At 39.1% G+C, this 18,081-nt stretch overlaps 3 protein-coding genes and 1 long non-coding RNA gene across 4 annotated transcripts; 1 reads left to right on the forward strand and 3 right to left on the reverse strand.

Annotated features, from left to right (window-relative positions):
• Window positions 1-1,298: 1,298 nt before the first annotated feature.
• LOC104240524 (uncharacterized) lies at window positions 1,299-2,319 on the reverse strand. The gene is made up of 3 exons (XM_009795382.1): window positions 2,235-2,319; window positions 1,978-2,129; window positions 1,299-1,812 (listed from the first exon to the last, which is right to left on the reverse strand). Exons 1-3 carry the CDS (start codon window positions 2,292-2,294, stop codon window positions 1,362-1,364), a joined length of 663 nt encoding a protein of 220 aa, XP_009793684.1. The 5' UTR covers window positions 2,295-2,319; the 3' UTR covers window positions 1,299-1,361.
• An 8,178-nt stretch (window positions 2,320-10,497) lies between these two features.
• On the reverse strand, window positions 10,498-11,169 carry LOC138875129 (uncharacterized). Its single transcript, XM_070153951.1, has 2 exons — window positions 10,995-11,169; window positions 10,498-10,898 (listed from the first exon to the last, which is right to left on the reverse strand). Exons 1-2 carry the CDS (start codon window positions 11,167-11,169, stop codon window positions 10,498-10,500), a joined length of 576 nt encoding a protein of 191 aa, XP_070010052.1.
• Window positions 11,170-11,278: 109 nt separating this feature from the next.
• Window positions 11,279-13,334, reverse strand: LOC138875130 (uncharacterized). The gene is made up of 4 exons (XM_070153952.1): window positions 12,971-13,334; window positions 12,752-12,919; window positions 12,467-12,704; window positions 11,279-11,405 (listed from the first exon to the last, which is right to left on the reverse strand). Exons 1-4 carry the CDS (start codon window positions 13,332-13,334, stop codon window positions 11,279-11,281), a joined length of 897 nt encoding a protein of 298 aa, XP_070010053.1.
• A 369-nt stretch (window positions 13,335-13,703) lies between these two features.
• LOC104240523 (uncharacterized) lies at window positions 13,704-17,706 on the forward strand. Its single transcript, XR_714446.2, has 3 exons — window positions 13,704-14,190; window positions 15,892-16,505; window positions 17,459-17,706. It is a non-coding gene; the product is annotated as an uncharacterized lncRNA (long non-coding RNA).
• The last annotated feature ends 375 nt before the right edge of the window (window positions 17,707-18,081 follow it).

Consider the following 18,081-nt stretch of genomic DNA (forward strand, 5'->3'; position numbering starts at 1 on the left):
GATGGAGCACATCCATTAAGTACTCCGATGGTTGTTCGATCACTTGATGTGAATAAGGATCCATTCCGGCCTCAAGAAGAGAATGAAGAGCTACTTGGTCCCGAAGTACCATATCTTAGTGCAATTGGTGCACTAATGTATCTTGCTAATACTACAAGGCCTGACATAACTTTTTCAGTTAATGTCTTAGCAAGATATAGCTCTGCTCCTACAAGGAGACATTGGAATGGAATCAAACACATATTGCGGTATCTAAAAGGGACTACCGATATGGGCTTATTTTATGGCAACAATGCAGTCCCGATCTGGTTGATTATGCTGATGTTGGGTATCTATCTGACCCACACAAGGCTCGGTCTCAAACAGGTTATGTATTTACCTGTGGAGGCACTGTCATATCTTGGCGATCGACTAAGCAATCAATTGTGGCTACTTCAGCTAATCATGCTGAGATAATTGCTATTCATGAAGCAAGTCGAGAGTGTGTGTGGTTGAGGTCTATAATACATCTTATTCGAGACAAATGTGGTTTAAAATGTGACAAGTTACCCATAATTTTGTATAAAGATAATGCAGCATGCATAGCTCAATTGAAGGGAGGATTCATAAAATGAGATAGAACAAAGCACATTTCACCAAAGTTATTTTTCACACATGATCTTCAAAAGAATGGTGATATCAATGTGCAACAGATTCGTTCAAGTGATAATATGACTGATTTGTTCACAAAATTTCTACCAACGTCAACCTTCAAAAAGCTAGTGTACAAAATCGGGATGTGAAGGCTCAAGGATGTGAATTGATGCTCTCATCAGGGGGAGTTAATGCGCGTTGCACTCTTTTTCTCTTACAAGCTTTGGTCCACTGGATTTTCCTTGCAAGGTTTCTAACGAGGCAACCAAAAGGCGTATTATTAAACATGTGTACTCTTTTTCCTTTTCTAGAATTTTTTCCCATTGGGTTTTATTTTAGTTAAGGTTTTAATGAGACACATTACTTGTCGAGTAGACATTCAAGGGGGAGTGTTATGAATAGAATTCTATTTAGAGTGAATGTCTATCTTGTAGAGAGTTTTACTTTGTGTCTAAGTCATTTTTCCCCTATAAATAGAGGGGTCTTACCCCATTGTAAATCATCCCAAAATTCAATAAGAATTCCCTCTCTCTTTCTCTGCAATATTGCTCTTGTTCTCTTTATTTTTTTATTACAATATATATATATATATATATATATACAAAAGAAAAGAAAATATACTCCAACTTGAGATTAGTTTCGATCATGACAAAGGAAAGGCCAAAAACCTAATTTAGCCCCGAGTATTCGACCACCATTGTTATAAAAAAGGAAAAAAGATGCGCAACTCATCGTCGAATAACATGCTCTTCCCCTGAGTTTCTATCAACGTGTCTAATCCAACGCTTGGCATATTTTCGAGATTTTTTATTTCCATCTTTACTTGCTATATAAGCAATCTCCAATCCATTCCCAAATGGAAGTGTCACTGATCTCACAACACAAACTTTCCTATCAAGAACCCCATCCCAGATGAACGTACTAGTACTACTCTCTATTTTCCTTTTGCTTCCACTTTTGCACACTAAAATGGCTCCACGATGGCCCAATTTAGCACTTTTAAAGACCCTCGTGAAGTCCTTTCTCCCCTCATCCACAATCAAAATATCAACCCCATTTAGCCTTTCCATCACCTCTTCTGCCTCTCCTATCATCATTTCAGGCAAGGACGTGCCTGAATTTTGCATCGCGCCTACATACTTTAATCTTGACGATTCGTCTGGCACCATACACATGTACCTGCAAAAGCAGATTCAGAAATTAAACTTCACAAGTTCAAGCTTCAAGATTACGTGGGTTAAAAGAATTCTCAAGATCGCATGGGTTAAAAAAATTCACGTGTTTGAATTTTAATGATTTTTCACGCATACACATATATGTTCTGTGTCAAAAATATTGGCATACCTTCCATGACTGTGTTTTGCCGCGATGGCTAAGCTGATGCTTGTGGTGATTGAGTCGCCACTTTTCCATGCTTCAACCGTTAATTTCGCGTTGTACCCTCCAGCCATGGCTGATAAAAATTCTGCACCGCTCGATTTTCTTGAAATTCCGCACTGCATATGAATAGAAACCGGAAAAAAATTAATGCTCTATTTTTTTATGCACTTATTAAAATAATAATGTTAGAGGAAAATCAAAGTAAATAATTTGTTACTTACTGTTTGTATGGTGTCAAGATACGCTTTTGATGCTGTTTCAGGAGACCAAATTAGCTTCATCTTCTTCTTCTCTTCCTTCGTCTTTGTTTTTAAAATATGACAAAGAAATGGTGGTTTTCATAAATACTGTAGGCTGCTTTTAAAGACAAATTTGTGAATAATATTATAAGGTTTTTAGAGGACGACTAGCTAGTTGTTTTCTGGAAATACTTGATATTTTCTATACACGTACAAGTACAACGTGCAACGCTATTTACAGTTCAACAGTCAATTGATTATATCTAACTTTATGCCGACCCTTTCTATTGTATGACATTTTATAAATGTTTTAATGACGAAAAATACATCACCCTATTCTTAATTTTTTATGACCTTTCATTTGGTGGTTGACATTGAGATATGAACTTTGAAGTAGTTAACAAAATTCGTGATCTACCAGTTAGATTTACGTTTTCCAATTACATTTAGCTTATTGGTATGCATGAACTTAGCATAGAATACGATTTTTAAGTCTAATTTTATAAGTCAAGTTGGAATTAATAAAAATCTTATCCGCTTATACGTACATAGCCGTACATAAAGTCTACAAGTAGTACAACAAAGAAGGAGGGAGAAATGAAAAATTAAAAGAAGAAAAAGTGTTTGGTAGTTGCGTCAGATCACATGAAGTTAACTTCTGTGGCAAGTGGGAATAATCCTACCATAGATGAGGAACCATTATGTTATTTTGAATTTAAAGTGGCGTACGCTATGTGGAAGAAATTGTTTTTGCTTAATCTTGTCTTTTTTCTTTGAAATATTTGACTTGTTATCGTACCATTCCCCACAAGTTCTGACTAAATGAGGGGATTTTATTTAAAGGTTGTCTACCACGGTAGAGGATTCAAGATTTTTATCGAGGAAATTCAAAAAAAAATCAAAAAAAAAAAGTAAATATGCGATGAAGTCAAGAGAATTCAACATTCAATACATATCGTCGCGGCCCATCGGTTTGGATCGTGACAAGTTAAGTAGAATACAACATGTGATACCAATGTATACATAAGACATGCGGCAGCCTTTCGGCCCAGTTAACTATGATAGTATGACATAAAAAGATACGTTATGTTGGTACTCGATTGCGTAAGGTATCGGGTGCCCTTCGCAGCCCATCGGTTTGGGTCATGACACACATAAACTAAAACTTTTATATTATATGGCGAGAAAGGCAAAATCTGGAGGAGGAGGGAGTATCGTACCTCACACCACAACAAGAAAAGACATAAAAAAAAAGTTCCACAGTCATCGGAGGTGAAGAAATTCCGAAATGTCAATACAATACAAGGTATAACTCCATTAGACCTAGATAGAACGATGGCATCGACATCAGCAATGGTGGAGAATACGCCGGCGACGAAATCATGGGCAGATCTAATGGAGGAAGAGGGAAGTGAGTCCGAATCAATAGGAAAACAAAGCCATGCAAAGATACCAACAAAAGGGAAGAATTGGAGTCGAATTGTAGGAAAAGGAGAACGAAGTGAAGGGTATGACCTAACCATGAAAGAAGGGGAGCAATTGAGAGAAAATATTAAAATTACTATGGAAGACATAAAAGAGGAGAAAGTCTACTGGAGATGTGTTGTAATATGTTACGTGCTCGGTTCAAATCCACCACAAACAATTATGGAGGGCTACTTCAAAAGAGTATGGGGCTCACTGAAAATAGATAAAATAGCTTAGGTAAACGGGGTGTGTTCATAGTAAGATTCCACTTAATGGAGAACAAGGAAAAGGTGGTGGAGGAAGGAATTAGAATGTCCGACAAAAAACAATAGTAGTTGAACCACGGAGACATGATATTGGACTTGACAAGCAGGTGGTTGATAAAATTCCTGTGTAGATCAGATTAATGAACCTGGATAACAAGTACCGGGGACAAAATACTCTAACAAAAATAGAAGGGGTGATTGGTAATCAACTTAAAGCGGGCAGAGCAACAGCACAAAAGGAGAGGTTACTGATCACGCCCAACTATACCTTATAAAAAGGACACACAGACGTTGCAAATATAATCTGAGTATTTAGCTCAGAGTCGAACCCACAAAGAATTAACCTATCAATTACTCTGGTTAGAATTACGAAATTCTACGTAATCAACTTCTCAAACGTTCTGAATAACAATTGAGGATGTTTCTACTAACTAAGAATGAATGTAATTAAGCAACTGAAAACTAAATATGATTAGGTTGTAAATAATTAAGAGAAGGTTCTAAGGTTATGATTTCCCCTATTGATAGAATCTCTTCCGGCTATGTTTCACATGGAATTGCCTAATCGTCTCTATCAATCATGAGCACTCTTATTACCGTAAATATCTCCCGAGTAATCATGACATAGGCGCACTCTCCGGAGTTACGCTAGCTAGCTTTGTTTATTACAGCTCACTTTAGATTGCACCCAAGGCTTTATTATCCCTAATCCCGCCTTTAAACCCTTGGTTATTGATCCCTCATATACTTTGGGAGTGGTGTTGTTCAATAATTACCTAAATATGCACTCTTTCCCGAGTTATGCACACTAAATAGGCACAACTAATTGAGGATCCTATCAATTAACTACAATAAGAACATAGTTGAACAAATAGAGATTAAACTGGGCAAACTATATTAACATAAAAAGAAGTTCAACCTTCAATAGGTTCCATCAAAACCTTAGACTAAATATTTAGCTACTCATACTAGTGTTTATCATAACAATAGTCAAATTCATCACAAATAGTAAAACACAAAAGGAAGAAAGGAAGAACTCGATGTTAAATTATCCTTATTGCCTCTTGCCTCCTCTTTTCTTCAACTAAGCTATGAAAACCTTGATAATGTTCCCTTGGGTGAGCTGGACCTTCTATAGGTTAAGTGGATATACCCTTGAACTTCCAAGTTTACCCCTGAAGTTTATTTTTACGGAACTGGGATAGCGCGGTCGCGCTAGTGGACGCGCTAATGATCGCGCATATGGCCTACCATTCTGCCTCGAATTCCTAGGCTAGCGCGGTCGCGCTAGTGGACGCACTAATCACCGCGCTAGTCTGGGTCTTCATTTCAGCTATTCTTTCTTGCGTCTTCCCACGTATTCAGCACCTAGGGGCTTCTCTTGCTCCGATTTAGCTCCGATTACAGTTTTAAGTCCTCATACATGCAACTCGCTCCTAAAAATCATGAAATTCATAATTAGAGCCAATTTATCATCATTTACTATCTTATAACAACAAAACATAGTCAAGCTGGGGTATAAACAGTCGCCAAATTACATAAATCTAGCCTATTATCAACACCCTACACTTAAATCATTGCTAGTCCTCGAGCAATCCACCACACTCTATAGAGGTTCCTTCACTAAGAATTTTTTCTAACGTATCACACTAAGAACAAATCGCCAACGTTACGCCTAGTAGTGAACAATCTTCACCTCAAAAGTCGACTCTCACGTGCCATGCAATATTCATACTTACTCAAATTACCCTTTACAGAGGTTAAGACTCGCCTTTCCTTCGTGAATCACATTCCCTCACATCACACAAGAGAGTAGTTCCAAAAATACTAACTTCAAGAAAAATTAGGAACATAGATAAACAAAATTTGCTCACTCTCACAAAGAACATTCACATGCTACAAAGACGCATCATAAGCTTGCCCTTTGTGTACTACTCTACTAATCGAGCCCACTCAGTCTAAGATCAATTAGAACTTCGCTTGGTTGTAATGTAGGCTAAGGAATGGGTAGGATATATTTGGATATAGTGGCTAACCTCCCTAAGCACTTTTAATACAATCACATTAACCTTTAAAACCATACTGATGTCAACCAGATATCCCCCCCCCATTTATATTTACAACATCTCACTCCATTAGGTGCAATTGTAACAAACCACCACTTGTCGACTACTACATTTGGTCATTTTTTTTTAAGTGGTGCTTATTCTTTTACTTGTCCAAACACTGCAACTTTCCTCTGTTTCATCGGTTCCACTAAAAACCCAAATCACCACCCCACACTTTTGCTTTTGCATAATTTCAATACCATTCAAGTGCTTATGGAAGGTAAAGGGGTTCAAACATATGTTCATTCAAACTATTGGGTAACGTTTGCAATGTGGTTGCCAACGAAACAGGCTTATAGGCTCAACGGGGTCGACTACAATGTATTGCATTTAGATGTGTCTACTTTATATGTCTGGCTCAACAAAGAAATGCCTATATCATTTCTAAGACTGAATGAAACTACTATTTCACTTTGCAAACACACGGGGCAAGTTCTAGGCATCAAATGTAAAACATAGAATATAGTATAACTCACACACACATGGCACATGACTCACTCCAGATTGTTTTATCAAGACACTCTCGTTTAGGTATTCAAGTCAGTGACAAACATACAATTTAAGGCACTTTAGCAAGAATCAACCAGTGAGGCTAAGCGTTACACACTAGTGTCTATTATGCTTAGGTGTATCAACGCCAAGGGTTTCTCTTTCGATTTCAGCTCATAGCCCATCAATACTAACTAAATACTAAAAAAACAAAATAGACAAAAACTACCTACACCCGGTTCAAGCTAAACCCTTGGAAAAAAACCGTGGTCCAAAGAAAAACCAAGGGGGAGTTACTACACTATCTAAAAATAAATAAAATCTTTTTGGTCTTTTCTCTAGACTTGCTTCCCTCAAGAAAACTGTCTAAAAGATTCGTCATTAGGAAGAGTCTCCATATTCCTTTTTTTTTTGAAGATTTGCATCGACTTAGTCCCTCAAGAACCCCGCCGAATGAGATCCGTCGTTGGGACAAGTCAACTTACCTACTTTAAACTTACCTAAATTAACTATTACTCAAACCACAAAAAAAACAATCAAGATGAAGAAACATCAAACAATCAAATTTTTACATGTACATACACACATTGAAGTATCCCCCACCCCATACTTAAAAGGTAGCCATGTCCTCATGGAATAAAAAAATAAGGAACAGTGAGGTAAAGGTACTTCCCTAAAAGATCACTCCTGATCGGAGACAGTGTCTGGGTTCAAATTGCAAGCACGACCCAGAGCTCTCAGCCAGCCTAAGATTTTCTTCTCCGATTTCACCTGCTGGTCATCCACCGCATCAACACGAGTACCCAAGTCAGTGACTGAGGTACGCAACCCAGCCACCTCCTGCTCCAAAATGGTGAACCGGGAAACCCGAGCAGCTCTAGAAGGTGTTGCAGTCCCACATGGTGCTGCAGCTGCTGCAATTTGCTCATGGGTCTGTGGCTCGACCCCTATGTCCTCCTGCTCAGCCTCCTCTTCCTCAGAGTCATCAGAGTCACCACTCTCCTCACCACCTGCTGCCGTCAGATCCTTACTAGTGGTTACCTTATCTGCACGGAACTTGCGGTCTTTTGGCACTATCCCTTCCACAACCAAATTTTCTGGCACCCGAGCTGCCCTGCAAAGTTTAGTAACCAATGAAGGGAACAAGAACCCATACCTTTTTATTTGACAGTGGGTGAACATCTCCACCTGAATCACTTTGGCCACGTCGAAGTTGTGACCATTGATGAAGCACCAAATCAAAGCCGCTCAAGGGCCATTCACCTCCGTAGTGTTGGAGGACGGGATCAGACGGTTGTTGATAATATACAACCAGCTATCCCCTTCAAAGGTTAGCGCCGAAGAGTGAAACTTCTGACCATACTTCATCCAGACAACCTCCTTTCCAGGTACACAGATCATTTCAAAGAACATCACCCACTGTGTGTATTTTCTGCCATACTTCTCATAAAAGTCTTCATATGGGTCCACAGGAAGGGGCAGCTGGTACATCGTCCATATAGTCTCAACAAAGACATCCACCGGCTTTCTGCGCACAGTGACTATACCATTGACATGCTCTTTCAAATTAGCATAAAATTCTCGAACAACCATCACATTACCCTCGCCCGGCTCGTCAATGAAAGTTTGCAACCCTCGCCTCACCAGCTCAGTATACATGTGAGGGCAACCAAGCTGGACCGATCCTATGTCAATTCCGCTTTCCGGAATCGGCTTTTTAGTGGCCTTATCCACAAAGCGGTCATCATCCTTAGCAGAGACAAACCTGCTGCTATAAAAGGGACGAGCAGGGGTGGACCCACGTACCCTGGACAAACCAGCTTGGCTGCTACAAGAGGCACTTGTGGTTCGGCATTTTCGAGATGGAGCCATAGTACCTGAAAAACGGGAGAACATTAGCCCAACCTAACATAAACTTGTGACACAATGTGGTTACTCAGACTTCACATGCATAAGTGGTCACAATCAACACAATTACATTCATTGAGGCCTTTACATAAACACCTTATGGGCGTTAGACACTCACACTCCATTTCACACATGTTCCAACCTTAACACCACTAAAATATCCTCCAAAATCACATACTAAGTGCAGCTACAGTCCACCAATCTTACCACCCACAAAAACTACAACATATGTTAGCAATTCTACTAATAAAAAAAAAAAGAAAACAACTATATAAATGCAAAACTAAAAGCACACGAAATTCTGACAAAAAAAGAAAAAAATTAAAAGAAAAAGGAAAAATGGAACAAGGAACTCATACCTGTAGTGATAGCTTGTGGGGAGAAGAGAAGAAAAGTAGATGGGAATGTGGCTTGAGACCTGGGAAAGTGAGGTTGGAGAGGAAGGGAGTTCTTTGAAGAAGAAGGGGGGTTTAGGGTTGGGAAGTTGTTTATATCGGTGGGGGGAATTTGGGAGTGAAGGGGGGGTTATTAGATTGGGGGGGGGTAATTTAGACTAAAGTAAAAAAAAGAGTTAACATAAAAAAATTAAAATAACAAACAAAACGCATTAGACTTGGACGGGAGTAGAGCGGTTGTAGCGCAGCACGAGCGCGGCCGCGCTAGTCCAGGCAAAACACTAGGCGATATGCGCGGCCACTAGCGCAGCTTGTAGCGCATTCAGATGTGCGTTCATCAGTGTGGTCGCGCTAGTATTTTGGGGCTGAGGTAGAACACTTTCCCATATGCACAGCCTATAGCGCGACCGGTAGCGCGGGCGCGCTCCTGGGCACGTTTATTTTTCATATTTTTCACTTGTTCTTACCACTTTCGATGGCCTTATCACCCGCCCATTGTCACTTTCATTGGTTAGTACTTCCCAAAACTCACAATTAACAACTACTACTATCATTGGGTTGCCTCCCAACCAGTGCCTTAGTTAATGTTGTGGCACGATGATTATAACAATTCAATGGGTTACCTCCCATGTAGCGCCTGATTTAACATCGCGCCATGACGTAGACAAGCGCATTTAAGGCTCGCTCGACCTTTGAGGTTCCGTCAGGTGGATCTCTGACACTGCCTTTGGTTCCTTCATGCCTACATATAGCTTCAATCTCTGCCCATTAACTCTAAACGTGTGAGAGTCTTTCTCTGAGGCAATCTCTACAGCCCCTAAATGGAATACTTTGACCAGTCGAAATGGACCAGACCATCGTGACTTAAGCTTACCCCGGAATAGCCTTAATCTTGAATTATAGAGCAAAACCTTGTCCTCAGGGCTGAAATGTCGCTCAACAATGTTCTGATCGTGCAATCTCTTCATTCTTTCCTTGTACAACCTTGTGCTCTCAAAAGCCAGATAACGGAAGTCGTCAAGCTCATGCAATTCAGTGATTCTCGTTGTGCCCACAGCTTCAATGTCTAGGTTCAGCTGTTTTGGTGCCCACCAAGCTTTATGTTCAAGTTCCACTGGTAAGTGGCAGGCCTTCCCAAACACCAACTTATATGGTGACATACCAATTGGTGTTTTAAAAGCAGTTCTATAAGCCCAGAGTGCATCATCTAGCTTTTTCGCCCAATCAGTTCTTGTGGCGTTTACAGTCTTGGTCAATACACTCTTTATCTCTCTATTAGACACTTCCACCTGTCCACTGGTCTGCGGGTGATACGGTGTTTCCACCTTGTGGTGTACATCATACTTCGCTAGCAACTTCTCGAAGGCTCGATTACAGAAGTGGGTGCCTCCGTCACTGATAATCGCTCTCGGGGTCCCAAAACGGGTGAATATGTTCTTCTTCAAAAATCCCACCACCACTCTTGCATCATTAGTGGGCAATGCTGCATCTTCAACCTATTTGGACATGTATTCCACAACAACAAATATGTACTTATTGCCAAAGGAGCTGACGAAGGGTCCCATGAAATCAATCCCCCAGACATCAAACACTTCCACCTCTTGAATCGGGTTCATGGGCATCTAATGGCTACAGGAAATGTTCCCGGTTCGCTGACATTCATTGCAGCCTTCACCCATTGGTGCGCATCTTTAAACACTGTTGGCCAAAAGAAATCGGCTTCTAGAACTTTCGCGGCTGTCCTGACTCCTCCAAAATGCCCTCCATACGCCGATGCATGACATGCCTGCAAAATAGAAGATTGTTCTATCTCGGGGACGCACCTCCGAATCATATTGTCAACACATATTCGCAATAGGTAAGGTTCATCCCAATAATACATGCGGCAGTCACGATAAAACTTTTTCTTTTGTACAGAGGAAAGGTCATAGGGAACTATTCCACTGGCCAGGTAATTTGCAAAGTCTGCATACCATGGCACTTCCTCAAGACTAGTAGTGAGCAGTTGCTCGTCTGGAAAAGTTTCCAGAATATCCTCAACCTCAACTGAGTTTTCAGCTCCCTCAAGTCATGATAGATGGTCAACGACTTAGTTTTATGTGCCCTTACAGTTACGAATTTCGTGGTCGAACTCTTGTAATAACAGCACCCAACGAATTAGGCATGGTTTAGACTCCATCTTCTCAATCAAGTACCTGAGAGCTGCATGATCAGTGTATACAATTACCTTAGAGCCAATCAGGTACGATATGAATTTGTCAAAAGCAAACACCACAGCCAACATCTCCTTCTCAGTCACAGTGTAGTTCAACTGGGCTCCACTCAGCTTTCTACTGGGCTTCACTTAGTGTTCTACTAGCATAGTAGATTGGATGCATTAGCTTGTCTTTCCGCTATCCCAGCACTGCCCCCACTACGTAGTCATTGGCGTCATACATGAGTTCGAATGGTTGCTCCCAGTCGGGGGCAACAATGATGTGTGCTGTGATTAGCCTCTTTTTCAACTCCTCGAATTCTACCCTACAATCATCAGAAAATAAGAAGGGGTGATCTTTTTCTAACAACTTACAGAGAGGGTTGGCAATTTTTGAGAAGTCTCTTATGAATCTCCGGTAGAAACCGGCATGCCCGAGGAAGCTTCTGATTGCCTTGACTGAAGTTAGAGGGGGCAACTTTGCTATCACATCAACTTTAGCATGATCCACCTCGATTCCTTTGCATGAGACTCGGTGTCCCAGGACTATGCCCTCTTATACCACGAAATGACACTTCTCCCAATTAAGAACTAGGTTAGTCTCAATACACCGTTTCAGCACACGAGTCAGGTTTTTAAGGCACTCCTCGAATGAGTTTCCCACCACTGAGAAATCATCCATGAATACCTCCATTATGTCTTCTACCATGTCAGTGAATATGGCTACCATGCACCTTTAGAATGTGGCGGGTGCATTGCATAGGCCAAAAGGAATCCTCCGAAAAGCATAAATGCCATATGGGCAAGTGAAGGAGGTCTTCTCTCTGTCCTCTGGTGCAATGAAGATTTGATTGTACCCTGAGTATCCATCCAGAAAACAGAAGTGTGACCTCCCTATCAATCTGTCTAGCATCTAATCAATGAAGGGAAGTAGGAAGTGGTCTTTCCGGGTGGCTAGAATTAACTTTCTGTAGCCCATACAAATTCTCTATCCTGTGACGGTTCTCGTAGAGATCAGTTCATTGTTATTATTTTTGACCATCATCATGCCACCCTTCTTAGGCATACATTGAACTGGGCTAACCCAGCTACTATCAGAGATTGGAAAAATGATTCCCGCATCTAACCACTTTATCACTTCTTTCTTCACCACTTCCTTCATGTTGGTGTTCGGTCTTCTTTGGTGTTCCCTAGAAGGTTTGTGCCCCTCTACCAGCAGAATTTTATGCATACAATAGGCAAGGATGATCCCCTTAATGTCTGTCATAGTCCACCCAATGGTAGTCTTATACTCTTTGAGTACTTGCAAAAGTTATTGTGCTTGCACATCTAACAAACTAGATGAGATAATAACAAGTAAGTGGAACTAGGTCCAAGGAACTCATACCTGAGATGGGTGGGCAGTGACTTCAATTCTAGCTTTGGTGGTTCTTCAATGGATGGCTTGGCTGGAGGAGTTTCTCTATTTTCTAAGTGCAAGGGCTCAAATTCAAGGGTTCTATCCCAGAACCCTCTGCCCTCTAATGCCAACACCCATTCTGTCAGTTCTTCTTTATTCACCTCATCTAAATTCATCAGACATGCAGCCAAAGGATCCTCAATAGTCAGCATCTCATCATCAGCTTCTACGATTACACCACGACATCAATAAGAGAGCAATTGGTAAATTCACTTGGACACCTCATAGATTTCTGCACATTGAATGTTATCTCTTCATCGTTCAATCTCATCTTGAGCTCCCCAGTCTCACAATCAATGAGAGCTCTCCCATTGGCAAAGAACGACCTTCCCAAAATTATGGGAATTTCTTCATCCACCTTGCAGTCTAGGATCACAAAATCTGTAGGGAACACAAATTTCCCTACCTAAATCAACACATCATCCAAGATACCAGAAGGTCTTTTCATAGTCCTGTCAGCCAGCTGCAACAACATAGAAGTGGGTCTAGCTCTTTCAATACCCAACCTCTTATAGATCACCAAGGGCATAAGATTTATGCTAGCCCCCAAATCACACAGTGCTTTGGCGAAAGCAAAATTACCAATGGTACATGAAATAGTGAAACTCCCTGGATCGGACAGCTTCTCAACAATTGGTCTCGTCACCACTGCACTGCAGGTCTCAGTCAGCATCACCGTGGCCAAATCTTGGAAATTGAACTTTCGGGACATCAAGTCCTTCATCATTTTTGCATAACCGGGAATCTCCTTCAAAGCATCTATCAATGGAATATGTACCTGGATTTGTTTCAGCATCTCCAAGAATTTCTTGTATTGTTCCTCTTTTTTGTACTTAGCCAGCCTCTATGGGGATGGTGCGGGGGGGGTCTCTTCTTCCCAATGATTTGGGTATTTTCTTTGGCATCTACCACCTCAACTATCGGTTCATGGGCTGTCTTAGCCTCTCTTTCAGCTTCAATCTATGTGTCATGTTCTTCCTGGCACTACTAGAAATTGGGCCTATGGGAACAGTTTGTTGGCAACGGTTGATATAACCGTTACAATAGACCATCTATTGCAACGTTTATAACCGTTGCAGTAGGGTATATATCTTCTTGCGACCCTTTTTTTTTACTAAACCGTTACAGTAGTGTTGGAACCCTTCCATTAGTCTTTTCTATTACCACGGTTTTCAAAACCGTCACAGTAGATATATCTACGGGAACGGTTATCTAAAAATAAAATCTATTGGGACGGTTCAGATTCCTTCCTTATTTTCCCCCTTTTATTTTTTGCTGAACCCTAACCTTTTGAGTGCATTTTTGTTTTCTTTTTAATTGCTAATATTTCTTAGCCTAAAGAGAGACAAAGTAGTACTTTGAGACATAATGTTGCTAAGTCCAAATCGATAGTTGAATCCAAAACATATCATCTTGATATAACACTCCTAAAGAAGAATCCATCGTTTTTAAGCGACAGTATGGAGGTTTATTTTGCGTATGGAGGTCGTAAATCTGGACTTTAAAGAACATATCTTTTTATTCTACCCGCTAGGTCTCATTTCACCAGTGAAGGTCGCCGATCTGAGCTCCCAATGAATTCATTATTTTCTTCCACAACTAGGTCTATTATCGAGCAAAGTGAAACGCATTTCACATTTAGTTCCTTTCGGGTTAGTGATTTTTATATTTACTGCAGTTTTGTTTTTGGGGTTTTGAGAGTTTCTTCTAATTTGTTTAATTTTGTTTCATCAAAATAGCGAGTAGACTTACTGGATTATCTCTTCATATTGTGAATACCTAATTTTCTGCGAGGGGTTGTTTGTTTGGTTGTATGCTAAAATTATGCTTACTCAAAATATGCCGTGCACATTAACTATATGATAAAATGTCGACCCATTAGCGGTAGTTACTCAAAATCTGTTTGTTACTTGAATGTATCTAGATTTACAAATCTCTATATGTAAGCCTGACTGTAATATTGATTCTCTGTTCTCTTAACATGAATATTAGTTGACCAAATTAGACATTATCAATTATAGTTCATTTGGAAGTTGTACACTTTTTAGTCTTTAAATTATCCAATTCGTGGCTATATAATCTTTACATTGAGAAAAATCAAAAGAGTAGTTCCTTTGGCGGAAATAGAATATGTCATTAGTCATCTGGAAATACAAATTAGAATTGCATATTGCAATTGCTACTGAAGGTTTAAAGATTTGTCAAAATCGAAGTTTACTTTGATGCTTTTTTAAACTTTGAAAGATTGAAAATTTTACACTTATTATGAGTATATGACAAAGAGAAAAGGAGAATCTGTTTATTGGGGTAATGTCTAATGGTTTAACTTTCTTTTTCTCAGATTTGTACAAGGAGGCTTGAAATGGTCCTTTTTATCTGTTGGTAGGATCATTTCTTTTGTGTTAGACTACGAAAATAACAACAACAACAACAACCCAGTATAATCTCACTTAATGGGGTCTGGGGAGGGTAGTGTGTAGAGAGGCTATTTCCAAATAGACTCTCGACATCCTTCCATCCAAGAACTTCCCACCTTGCTCTTGGGGAGACTCGAACTCACAACCTCTTGGAGCATTCTTTTGTGTTAGACTGAAAACTAATATTCCATTTACTTAGTTCTATGGGTAGAGCTAAGAGTTAGATTTGATTAATTCCAGAAAAGCTTAGTTACGGCTACTACGACTTTATCCAATCTATTTGTTCATTTTCTCACATCACTTTGTTGAGTTGACAACATGAAAAGTCATCTTTAACGAAAGAAATACGATGTTGCCATGCCTTCCCTTAAGACTTGCAATAGCTTCCATTGTCACCCTCTCTCAATGCAGGAGAAATTGAGGTAGTCTTGACAGGCCTAACTGTGACTTCCATTTGCCATACCGATTTATGACTAGTATGCGCTTTCCTTCAAGTATGTGCTTACAATTGCAAATTTATGGTGAATCTGTGGTTATAGGAATCTGATGTCATAAGAGATGCAAGAGTGCTAATGGATACGTTGTGCTCTTCAACTTTTGAAGATTACACAACTTACAAGATACTCACCTGTCTACTAGAATGTTAGTACCTATTGGCTGCTATATTGTAGTGACCTAGAAATGGTGTGATTTACCTTTTTACTTCATCCGTATAAGTTTGATTGAGCTTAGATATCTTCTCATGTCATATTTGGTTTTCTGATTTGTAATCGATTTGTCAGGAATGACCTGTCAATTCTAGTTCAAAGGAGATTTTCTTGTTCCTAAATCCTAGTTACAGTTATGTAGAGCCTAATAGAAAGTAATACTGAAAGGAGCATTTTGTGGACATTATGGTCAGGGACTTACTTTTTGTTGTTTCTTCATGTGCACTAGGTGGACGAAGAACGTAAAAGTTTAGTGAACGCACAACGTGCTCTTAGGAAATGGCATGACTCAAATAGCTATTGGCCTACTGCTCGCTGCACCGAGAAGCATAACTTATTAGTTGCTGCTATAAATACCACGGTGTTTAGTGTCATGAGCTACATCCCGCAAATAGCTGTTAAAGAAATCTCCAGGGCATATAAAAGAGGTTTGGTCACGGCAGAAAAAGGAGGAAGATGCTTCTGATTTAAGGTGAATGAAGGAGTTTGGAATGATTACATGTAGTTGTTGCGGTCCCAATGAATTGGTGTGCTCAGACTTTTAACTTCCTAAAAAAGTTTAGTACTACTTTGTGACTTGGTAACTCTTTTCTGAAAATTAGTAATCCAAATTTCACCAAAAATATGGTAAATTTTAAGTCTGGTTTCTAACTTGTAGTTCTTTCTATACTTTTGTGTACAACATCATAAGCAATAATGGAATCAGATGCTATCGAATTTCTACTAAGACTTTTTGATAGCAAACAGTCACAACCAATAGTGCAAGAATCTGCAGCTAAGGTTATTTTACAGAGGTTACCTGCTGGCCATTTGCATAATTTTGGATTCAACATTATCTCGAAGGTACTATACTGCTATCTTCTTGGTTATTTCAATTCTGGGTCTATCTCATTGTCCCTTTCTTTTGTGGAATTGGTAATTTGTAGTTTCTACTTAAGGTTCACTAATTCTCTTGATTTAATTAATAGATAAAGGCTCAAAATCGTTGAAAAATATTATTTCTTGAAGAACTAGTTGAGTGATTTGGTTATAACACAAATAGAATCTGTATGTGTTCTTCAGTGTGGATCTTAATGTGTTGTCCTCATTGTTAAGTGAAGGAAATTTATGGTTGATTTGTGTTTTTTGTGTGAACTTTTAGTTCATTAATAAGTTCAAAATTATGAGTCACTGCTTTGCAAAGTCTTGGGGCCTTCAGCTTAATACTTGAACAAAAGCTCCCATTCATGCCCAACAGTTTGCAATTTAAGGACATTTCAATAAAATTCACTTACATATTTTCAGAAATATCCTTGAAACAAAACCATTTAGAGTAGAAAGGGTCATTAAAAGTAAAAATTAGACCTTTAAGATTACCACTACATACAATATTTTCAGTGAATCCTCAAGCAAACACAGTTCATGAAGCTGAAAAGTTGATTGTTTAGCACACTATGCTTTAAACCACCTCTGGAAACTCATGTCTTCAGCAGAAGCCACAAGAAGGGCTGGAACACATTATTTCCCTCTTATTTTAATTTTGATTGTTATCTTTAAATATTTATCCCTCTTATTTTAATTTTAACAGGAATTAAATTCAACTCCTTGCAAAGCTACTGCATTATCTTGTTAAAACTGTTCTTTTTATTCTAAATTGTGATAAAAATATGCTAAGTTTAATCACTAGAAATTACTTATTGAAACTAATTGATGGATATGAATACGCGAAGTTGGATATGAAACTATGTGAATTTGTTTATGATTTATTGCTATGTAATATAATCTGATAAAGATTATTCTTTTTCATGGTTTTGTAGGTAAAACAAATAATCAACAAGTTGATGAAAGCCATGAAGACCTTACTTAAGAGTATTGGTTGATCATTCCTAGACTTTCAAATGTTTTAGGAATCTTTTAATTCAGAACTCTTAGAAACCTCATACGAAACTCTTCAATTGTCAAACAATATTGTATTTGTTGTTTTTATAAATGGTTAATGTTTGTTGTATTTTTCGGATTGTGAATTTGTATCTTTTCCAATTTATTTAAATTTTAATATTTACGATATTCTCTTTAGGTAAATTAATATTGTAATAGAGCACCAAAATAACCGTTGCAATAACCTAAAATTACCATTGCAATAGCCAAAAAACTCGTTGCCATAGATCAGAAACCCGTTACAATAACCTACACAACCGTTGCAAAAGATTATACTAAAATGCTTAATAACCGTTCAAATAGTCTAAGCAACTGTTGCAATAGCATCCTTTATTGTAACGGTATCAAAAGCATTGTATTAGACAAGTTATTGTAACGGTTCCACAACCGTTGCAATAGACCTACTGCAACGCGATCTGGTGAAATGGTTCATTAACCGTTGCAATAGGCCTATTGCAACGGTTTTGGTGCCTATGCAACAGATTTTGAACCGTTCCAATAG

Source organism: Nicotiana sylvestris, chromosome 8 (genome assembly GCF_000393655.2).
Source record: "Nicotiana sylvestris chromosome 8, ASM39365v2, whole genome shotgun sequence".
Taxonomy (NCBI): domain Eukaryota; kingdom Viridiplantae; phylum Streptophyta; class Magnoliopsida; order Solanales; family Solanaceae; genus Nicotiana; species Nicotiana sylvestris.